This window comes from Manihot esculenta, chromosome 9, assembly GCF_001659605.2.
Source record: "Manihot esculenta cultivar AM560-2 chromosome 9, M.esculenta_v8, whole genome shotgun sequence".
Taxonomy (NCBI): domain Eukaryota; kingdom Viridiplantae; phylum Streptophyta; class Magnoliopsida; order Malpighiales; family Euphorbiaceae; genus Manihot; species Manihot esculenta.
Genome location: NC_035169.2, coordinates 8,148,171 through 8,158,533, shown reverse-complemented (window position 1 = coordinate 8,158,533; position 10,363 = coordinate 8,148,171). Strand labels below are relative to the sequence as shown.

General features: G+C 34.3%; 2 protein-coding genes across 2 annotated transcripts; both read right to left on the bottom strand.

Annotated features, from left to right (window-relative positions):
* Window positions 1–2,255: 2,255 nt before the first annotated feature.
* LOC122724502 (NDR1/HIN1-like protein 10) lies at window positions 2,256–3,179 on the bottom strand. Its single transcript, XM_043959648.1, has one exon. The coding sequence runs from the start codon at window positions 3,071–3,073 to the stop codon at window positions 2,396–2,398; it is 678 nt and encodes a 225-aa protein (XP_043815583.1). The 5' UTR covers window positions 3,074–3,179; the 3' UTR covers window positions 2,256–2,395.
* Window positions 3,180–6,130: 2,951 nt separating this feature from the next.
* LOC110622233 (NDR1/HIN1-like protein 1) lies at window positions 6,131–7,060 on the bottom strand. The gene has a single exon (XM_021766677.2). It carries the CDS (start codon window positions 6,951–6,953, stop codon window positions 6,324–6,326), a length of 630 nt encoding a protein of 209 aa, XP_021622369.1. The 5' UTR covers window positions 6,954–7,060; the 3' UTR covers window positions 6,131–6,323.
* Between the last annotated feature and the right edge of the window lie 3,303 nt (window positions 7,061–10,363).

The following is a 10,363-nucleotide window of genomic DNA, read 5'->3' as shown; positions in this document are numbered from 1 at the left end:
ACCACTGGGAGTGTACTCATCGGGGTGCTGAGGCCCCTTTGTTGCATTATCTGCCCCAACCAGTGGGCGGTGCTCTGTAGTTGGAGGGCCATGGTTTGAAGGTCCTGGTTAGATAAGGTAGCGGTGGGAGCATTCCCTGCCAAGCTTGGCGAGGGATTGAGAGGAATAGGTGTTTGGTTATTTGGTGTTGTAGGACTAGAAAAGGAGAACTGCTGCCCTTCTTGGGCAGAGCTCAGGTCATTTGGGGTGTTAAGGTTGCTTTCATTGTGATTAGCCATCGTGGATCTCAGTGGGTTTTGTTAAGAGTGGAACTCCGGTGATGAAAAGATCTCCTTCGTTCCCCACAGACAGCGCCAATTGATGATCTGAGATCCAGAAAATAGGGTTTTACAATGGGTTCTGTAAAACTGGAAAAAGTCTAGACCTAGAGGAGAGTATTTCTCCTTTTATATATTTTCTTTTGTCTGCTAGTGACGTGTTAACAGAACGTATATCATTGGACCACCTGTCTCTGCTACGTTGATACGGACGTACGAGGGAATCAGATCTCTGTCTCATGCGTAACAGCCCTTGATTCTCCCCGGGCGCACATGCGTGTGGACCCACATGACGGACGAATGGGTCTCCCTCCTGATTCCGGACTGGACCGGAAGATAAGTCATGGGCTGAGCCTAAGAAGGTTCTGTTCATCGGGCCTAAGAGGTTAGGCTGGCCTGATTGAGGAAATTGATTGGAGTCCGATCTGGAGGGGGACGGGCTGGACCAGTCTCACGGGGGAGGCCTTGGACCCCCCAAATGATGGGCTCACGATATGGGCATGGCCCTAGTCCGGGATGAAGAAATCCAGCGGTCATCACCAGACAATGTAATCTTCTCTTTATTTTCAAAAATAAAGGTTTCAATTTCTTTTTCTCCCTCTGTGCTTTGATTCGAACAATATTTATATAATAAATTATTATCCAAATCTTTCAAAGTCATCGCATATAATATCCAATCATTTTAACGTGATCTCGTATATACTTATATGATAAACAAAGCGTATTCTCTTCTCTTATGTTACTGTTAAGCGAAGGTAGCATCTATGTATTACCGTTGTTAAGAGACCTCAAGCATGATTGGTGGCTTGATTAGAGTCTCTGTCTTCTTACTTTTTTTCTCAAGTTTGTCTGATTGAGCTGATTTGATCAGGAGTTGAATTGTATTAGTTTGTTTTTTCTCAAACCTTGGATGTGTTTTTTTCAATAAAACTTCTTTCAAATAAAAAAACTTTTAAAAAATTTTAAAAAAAAGAGCGTATATCTAATTAAGCAGTGGACAGAATACTAGCTATTGATATTTGATTGATAGAGACAGAGATAATTACAACTCTATTTTTCTAAAATTGAAACAGTCAGCAACCACTCCTTCGACGTATGGGCTATACTATAGGGACATGAAGTGCAAACTACAAGTCTTTGCCTTTTTTTTTTCTGGAAATATTTATTGTTTTTATGCTTCTATTAGAGTTACTCTTTTCTTTAATAAGAAAATTTTTATTTTTTAAAAATTTATAATCTATTTATTTAGGTTGCGAAATTGAGCAGAAATTACAAATCCATTTAATATATCAGAAATTTCAGATACATTTTATTTATTTTAAGATGAATTTTATTGTGACTTTATTTAAATTAAAGTAAATTATAAAATTACAGCACTCATAAATTTAATCTGATAATATTTAATTCAGTGATATTTAATTTGATAGTAGATATATTTAAGTAAATTTAAAAGATTTCAGATCTATTCTCTCATTCTCAATCTCCCGTTTAAAAAAAATTAAAGCAGAATTTTATATAAAAACAAAATTATGACCCATATATATTTATATTCTTTTTATCAAATTTCTGAAAAATGAAGCTAAGCAAAAATTACGAGAAAGATTGTCCGACGTCCTTGACCCTCAAGCAAATTAAAGTTTCCCACATGCGACATTGTAGCCCACAGTTTTCCCATCCTAGCGTGAGCAAAAAAATACTAAATTTTATATTTTAATATAAATTTATTTTTGTATTATTATTTAAAAATCTCATCCCAGAAATTCGAATTCTAAGTTTCACATAGGACCAATTCAAAAGGCCTATCTTGTAATGGGCCAGTGAAAGTCAATAATGGAAAAATAATAAAAAAAATATATATTTATTACGTCGACCAAGAAAATAAGTACAAGAAAATGACGAGCAGTCTCATCTATACCTGTGGAACCATATAATCAGAAAAAAAAAAAAAAAAAAAAAAAAAAAAAAAACTAAAGAATAACAATAAATAATAATATCAAGAAAACCAAAACAATCAAAGACTCAATGAAACAAGACGAAGATCAAAGTGGCTGCAAACAGCAACCATGAAGATACGATGATCAGTAATCCAAGTCGCATTTCGTAGTCTCAATACGTGAAACCACAGTACCATTTTCGCTCAAAGGAATCTTCAAATCGCACTCAATCTTGGGCTTGAACTTGTGTGTCTTAATCTTACCAATCTTGAATCTAATCCTCAGATACAGCTTCACGTAAATGTCATAAACCCCAGATGTTTTTTCTTGATTGAACTCTAAAAGCTCGTCACCAGCAAGAGCAGGAATCAATTCCTTACCTTGAAATGTAGGCGTCAGAATGCTAGTGTTCTTGTGGCCTTGATAAAATGGATTCAAGGTATCGTAACCAAATCTCTGATCTTTGTAAAAAGCTCTGGCTTCTATACGATCATAGTAGATGCCAATCTTCTTGTTAGGGTTGCGTACAGAGACTGTGAGAGATAGGTTATAATAGAGAGTATTGTTGCCGGCGAGATTGAACTCAGAGAGATTAGCTTCTGTGACGTGAAACTTAACCTTGTTAGGACGAACTACGAGCCAGAAAATAAAGACAGCAAGGCCAGCAACCACCACGATGGTGATGATGATTTTCAGGAGGCAGCTCAATAGGCAACAGCCGCATCCGCAGCCGGAGCTACGACCAGGGCGGTGGTAGTTATTTGGGGGAGGGATTGCAGGGCCGTAATAGGCTCCATTCAACTGAGGTTGTTTTTCTGCCATGGGAGATACACAGAGAGAGCTATTGAAGAAGAAGATGAAGGTATGAGATATGGATGAAGAAGGAGAGATTAATGGGTTTTATATAGAAGGGATTGGCGTGTGAATTGTGGAAGTCTTACACGGCGGAGGCAGAGGGCCGCTTCGTCAATTGACGCGCTTGCTTTATGGGATTGCATTGTTTCTTTCCTTTGATGTTCCTCTGTGGGTAATTTTATAATCTTAATGAAGCTTGTAAATTTCCAATGGGACACGCAGCATTTGTTGCCTTAGTCCATGGCTGTTTCTTGGTAGCTTCCATATGTGTTCTTATTGACTTTATAACCATGCTTTCCTTTTCTCAAATTTTACTCTTTTTTAACAAATTTTCCCTATTAAAAAATAAATAAAATTATAATATATATCATAATATTTAAAATTATGATGAATTTTATTTAAAATTATAATATATAGCATACAAAAATCTAGAAAATAGTAGAAATTGATGATGGTCTCTGGTCAGGTAGAGACAGGTAAAGACAATTTCTACCTCTCTAAATATGAAGGTCCTTAATTATTTATTCATTTTGTTTAGAAGAAAAAAAAGTACATAAAGATTAGGTGAGCATAACAATAAAGTCTGATAACGACAACATTTAATAATTTTATAGTTTTTGTATTAAATAGAGAATTTCTGACATGATTTAACTTTATCTTCCTGTGTCTTGACACGGTCTAAACCAAATCGTGCCATATAATAATAATAATAATAACGGTAGAGGTAGAATTTTAAACCGAATTGAAAAGTATCTTTTTATTATATATAGATATATTTTATTTTAACATTAAGTAAAAATTATCCAAAAAGAAGAAGCCCATTAGGCTCAGCAAAATAGAAAAGCCCAAAAACAAAATATGGTGAAGATTTCTTTGGCTCAATTAGACCTTTCAATTCACTATCAAACTCAATCAATGAAAATCAAAATAACTTAATTTTTTGGTATGAAAACTGATCGGAACTGCACTGATAAAATAATAAAATTAAATTGGTTTAATTTAATTTAATAAGATTTAAAATTTGAGTTTATATTAATTTTATATATTAGCTCTCAATTTATTTTTATTTCATGAATTTTGATGTTCTGAGATCCAAAAAGTGTGAAAAAATTTAGTCTGGAGGAATAACGTTTTCCTTTTTTATTCTTTTTTCCTTATCCTCTAGTGACGCATAACCGCCACCCTACCATAGTGCCACCTCTCTCTGTCACACAGAACCGTACGTACAGGCGTACATGTCTACCCATTTTTGTTAGGCGACCATTTAATTTTCCTCCGACGCGCGTGCTTATAGGGCCGCAGTATAACTGGACATGTTCCCCTACTTCCTGTCACATCAAATGAGCTAGACTTTCTTCTAATAGGTCTGGACCCTCGATTAACCCAACCTGCTTTAGTCGCGGGTTGAATGATGTGTTGATGGATTGGCCTGATTAGTGGACTCTAATAGATTTTGAAACTGTCTCTTTTTCTAGAGCTCGACTTCAGCTTTAATAATTAATAATTTAAATTTAATATATAAGTAATCGGTGCAATTTGATTTTATCAAAATTTTTAATTCAAACCAAAGTGATCATATTAAAATTTTTAAATCAAACCATAAAATCAATATGCGAAATTGTGTTATATGATTATTTTTATTTGATTATTTCAAATATGTTTAAGATTTTTTTTTATTTATATAAACTAAATTAAACAATATTTATTAATTTAATTTGAAACAAATTTTCATCTTTACTATTTTTTAACATTAATTTCATGAAAGTTGCTAAATAAATTGCATGTAATAAATATTTGTCGAGTTTTAAATTTTTTATAACTATGTCATAAAATTATTGTAATTGTTAATTCAAATTAAAATGATTTATAACTTATTTTAAAACTTGAATGACAACAAAAATAAATATTGAATTAATAATTAGCCAAAAACCAATATTGTCTAATATAAAAGTAATATAAATTTATTTAAATTAGCAGAAAGTTAAAATAAAATGTCAATCAAAATAAGGCAGATATATTAATTAAATAATTAAAAAAATAAATCAATAAAAAAATTTGTAAAAAGTTAAATATTTTAATTGGAAATAATTAACTACTTATAAATTGATTAAAATTCATGTTATTGGTCCGAAATGAAGAAATTGAAAAGGGGTAAAGAGGAAAGAGGTCTCGGATACACAGCCTCATATTCATTTGTACCAAAGGCCAAAAGGCTGCAGAGAATCTTCTTATACTGCCTTTAGCATTCTTTCAGGCTGATTGATTCCTGTCCCCATTTTCTTGTACTGGTAAAGTCCCCACCAAGGATCATCTTTGAAGTTTGAACCTCTCAAATTCCCTTTTTTTTTCTCACTTTTTCTATTTTTTATTTTATTATTAAAATTTACATAAATATTTAGCAACAACCACCTTTTTCAATTGATTGTTTAATACTTTTTATCGCTAACATTTCTCTTATTTCTAAAGTTTTTAGAAAATAATTGAGCATTTTGTTGGTGTGATTTAGTCACGCTTGTCCTTTATGAGAAATTAATAGGCAGCGGAAAGAAAGAGCATAAGACGCAGAAACCAATCCAGAAACAGTAAAGTTTGCATGTTGGGTTTGCTGTTTTCTTCATAAACTCTTTTGAACCATTTTGCATTATTGCATTCAAATCCCACATGAAAAAGAAAATTGGAAGTTTCCTATCAAACACCCATCTGATTGAAAGCAATACTCCAAACAGAAAATTTTAACTTAATCTATCTCTCTCTTCCTTCCCCTAACACACTTAAGAGTCACCCAAGTCTTAATCATGTCCAATTGGGTGAAGATGAGATGCTAATTTATTCCTCTGGCTAAATGGAGAATTTCGGATGTGTGGTACTGCGGCCATATAAAGAATTAAGAATGTGAATGGATAATAGGCCAGGAGCCTACAATCCATAAGGTATGGATAATAGAATTAAGAATGTGTGGCAGTTCAGCAATAGTATTAAAGGAAAGAAGAGAAATCTGCAAAATCAAAATTGTTATCTACCATCAATTACTAATTTCTTCTTCCATTTATTTACTTTCAAGAAATTGTACACTTCAAATCAAAAGCCTTTAATAATATTATAATTTTCTAACAGACCCATCAATTTCATATTTAAAATAAAATCTAGAGGAAAAAAAAAAGGGAAGAAAAATACTTAATGGCCTCACAAGTTTAATTATCTTCTTTCTTCATCATCTTCAAAGACTTACGCTGCAGCCCACCACCACCGAGTACTTAACGGAGTTTTCACCGGCAGTAATACTGGTAGTGCTACTCCCGAACTGTATATAAGCAGGACATCTCACGTACAGATGATACCTCCCAGAGATGAAGGTCCCAACTTTGAATCTCACTCGTCCATCCATCTTGATCATCAGCAACACTGCTCCGGTGGACTGGTCTTCACTTAGCGCCCAACCGTTGTACGGCGCGACGGGGATGTCCGTGCCGTAGATGTTTGGAGACCATACGTTGATTTCATTGTGGCCTTGGTAGGTGGATGGGATTGCTGAACGGAGAGTTATCTGTTGGTTCCGGTAGATGGCGTAGACGTCAAGCTTGTCGTAGTAGATGCCAATTTTGTCATTTGGGTTGCGAGAGGAGAAGGTGATTTGGAAGTTGGAGGTGAGGTAGTTTAGGGCGGAGACGTTGAAGGCATAAACGGTGACGTCTTGGAGGACGAAACTGGGCTTGCTGGGGCGGAGGATGGCCCAGATTAAGAGTATCGTGAGGAGGACAAGGAAGAGGAAGATGAGGATGCCGGCGAAAATCCGGCGGCAGAGTTCCTGGCGCTTGCGGCCGTGACCACCGCAGTCTTTGGCCGACATGGTAGCAATAAGAAGAAGGTGACAGCTAGAATGTAAAGAGCGGTACCAGAGCTAGAGAAAGTCTTTGGTATATAGGGAGAGGAGTTGGGTGTTGTAGGAGTGAGAGCGCGTGGTGGACTCGTAGTTGACAACTGACTAAACATAGGGGTCTATACAAGTAGCCTACCAAAATTAAACTATCCGAACTCGAATCCAATTTATATTAAAATATTTAAATTTATTTTGAATTTAATTAAAAATTAATTTAAATTATCCGTAATTTTAAATCCGATTATTATTATTCAAATAAAATTCAAACCCGTTTAATCTTATATATTTTAAATAATAATTTATATAAAAATATTTTTTATTAATAATTTTCATTTAAAAAATTTAATATTTTTAAAAAATATTTAAATTTAAATTTTTAAATAAAAAAATATAAAAAAATTTATAAATATTATTGTAAAATATATTTTTTATATTAAATTAATTATTTATATAAACGGGTTGGGGTAGTGGATACCATGTATATAAAATCCGAATTCGATCCGAACCCGCAACAGATATTATTTTTAAAACTCGAACTCGATCCGAACCCGCAACAAATATTATTTTTAAAACCCGAACCCATCCCAAACCCGATTATAACTATCTAAATCTGTTCTATTAAGGTTTGATCAGATCGGATACCCGAAAATACCTGATCAGTTGCCATCCCTAACTAAACAGTTTACTACACTAATCAAAACGAATTACTTTAGTCGTAGTCAAGCCTCAAAATAACTTATATTAGTAAATGAATATATACAATTAATGAGTATTGTGATTGATATTTTGATCCTCAATATACACTAGAGTTACTTTATTTTTTAATTCTATTAAATTTAAATTAAATCTAACTCATTTCAAAGATTAGTCAAAGGGGATGAATGCCTAAAACTCCTTACAAGATGCACATTACTCCTATCTCAAATTGATATGGGATTCAACACATCCCCATGTCCAAAATTATACTTGAGCGTGACATATTTACGGGAAGTTCAACGTTGGTGGAAGGCTCTAATAATAAATTAAATTTAAATCATGCCTAATTCACTCCAGAAGCTATCTCTTGGGGTGAGTTAGGCTGACTCAAATTTAATATGGTATTAAAGTTAAAGTTTGAGCCCTCGGTGCCGCTTCATCCCTTGCATGCAAATAAATCTGAGAGTTATCGCGTGATCAAATGATGACGGAACGAGGCAATAGTAGTAAGGAGCAGATATCAATAACAACGTCAAAAAAAGGACAAATCGTGGTTCAAGGAATGGGAGATTCAATGAGCCTATAGTCTTCCGATCATTCAGCTATAGTCTTGGTCTCTGTATCTCTTGTAGGAACTAACTTCTGATTTTGGAATAGGGCTGTTAGAATAGCCTAGGTGCCAAGATAAAGTTAGGGTTTGTCGAAAGAACAGTTTCGACACCTAATAAAGACTTTGAGAACTACGAGCAATGGAAAAGATGTGATTTCATGGTCATATTTTGGATCCTTAACTCTATCTCCAAAGAGTTGGTAGATGGCTTCATCTACACTACCTCTACTAGAGATCTCTGGCTGGAGATTTATGAAAGGTTTGGTGAGTGCAACGATCCTATGATCTATGAGTTGCACCAAAATATTTTTCTTATATCTCAAGAGAATGCCTCTGTCTCTCTCTACTTTACTAAACTAAAAGGACTTTGGGATGAGCTTAGCACTATGGAAACTCTTCCTACTTGCACTTATAAGACTTCTAAAGCTATCGCGGAAATAACAAATAGAAACAGGCTTATGCAATTTCTAATGAGTCTAAACGAGGTTTTGGATCCGTGAGAGATCAGATTCTGGGAATGGATCGTTTACTAATAGTAAACAAAGCCTACTCAATGGTTATAAAATTTGAATCCCAAAAAGAGATATTGGGGGCCATGAATGACAATTCTGAGTCTCTTGTATATTGCTCAATAAGATACACTCTCAAACCCAAACAAGACTAAGAAGGTTAGACATAAAAAAAAAAAGGGACACTACACTTTCTATAACATGAATGGGCACGTACGGGAAGGATGTTTCAAACTAATCGGTTATCCTGATTGATTTAAAACAAAGAAAAAGTTTGGCACACAACTAGTTAAGGAATATAAGAATACTAGAATGGTAGCAATTGTAGAAGGAGGTAGCATTAGAGAGGACAATCCTCTAGACTATCCTAACACAGTAACCAGAATCAATGAACTAACATCTATGTTAAGTTCATTAAAGCAAGAAGTTACACAACTTGTGAAAGGCAAAGGTGTTCACACTGCAAGATCCTCAATTGAACCAAACTCTCACTTCATGGATTTTGCTGGTAAGTCCAATGCTATCAAAACTTATTATGCAAAATTATGCAATGATACTAGTTGGATTCTAGATACTAGAGCCACTAATCATACGTGCTCATATAAAACTTTATTTATTTGCATCTTTTTGCACAAATATGTATTTGTTTGCTTTCCAGATGGGAACACAATACAAAAATTACATTCTGAAAAGTTAAATCTGTTTGAGAAAGTGATGTTTGATGATGTCTTATATGTTCCTCACTTTGAGTACAACCTAACATCCATTAGTCAGCTAGTAAATAGCTACGCCTATTGTGTTGTAATCTGCCATCATTACTGCATCATACAGGACCCACTGAATAAGAAGGTTGTAGACATAGGAAAGAAACAGGAAAGCCTTTTCATGCTCAATCAGATGAGTTCCTCTCATACAATATTAAACACTGTTTACATCAGATCATGAATTCTAGTCTTAATCTGCATACTCTTACAAATACCATGCTTTATATGACTGATTATAATAAAGGAAGTTTTATATCTTCTAAACATGTGTATGAATATGCTGTGACTATGATTAATTTGCATGATAGACTAGGTCATGCATCTATTGAAAAACTCAAACACATCAAGGGCATAAACATGAGTGATAACTCCGTAATCTACTGTCCTATTTACCTCTTAGCAAAGCAATCAAGATTGTCCTTTCCCAAAAGCCATACTTTGGCTTCAAAACCTTTTGATTTGATCCATATAGACATATGGGGACCTTATAAGACTAGTTCTATCACTGGTGCTAGATTTTTTCTTACTATTGTGGATGATTATAGTAGAGTAGTCTGGACCTTTATGATGCATTTTAAGGGCTCATCCTTTAATCTAATCAAACACTTCATCAGTATGATGGAAACTCAATTTAATACCACCATTAAGACCATTAGGACATATAATGGTAGAGAATTTTTAAGTCATGCCTATAGTTCTTTACTCCCCAGTAAAGGCATTATTCACCAAAGGTCCTATCCATATACTCTACATCAGAATGGAGTTGTGGAAAGAAAATATAGACACGCTCTTGACACTTCT

Bases quoted from the DNA above. Each gene is read 5' to 3' on its own strand.
- LOC122724502 (XM_043959648.1), bottom strand. From the start codon at position 3,073: ATGGCAGAAAAACAACCTCAGTTGAATGGAGCCTATTACGGCCCTGCA.
- LOC110622233 (XM_021766677.2), bottom strand. From the start codon at position 6,953: ATGTCGGCCAAAGACTGCGGTGGTCACGGCCGCAAGCGCCAGGAACTC.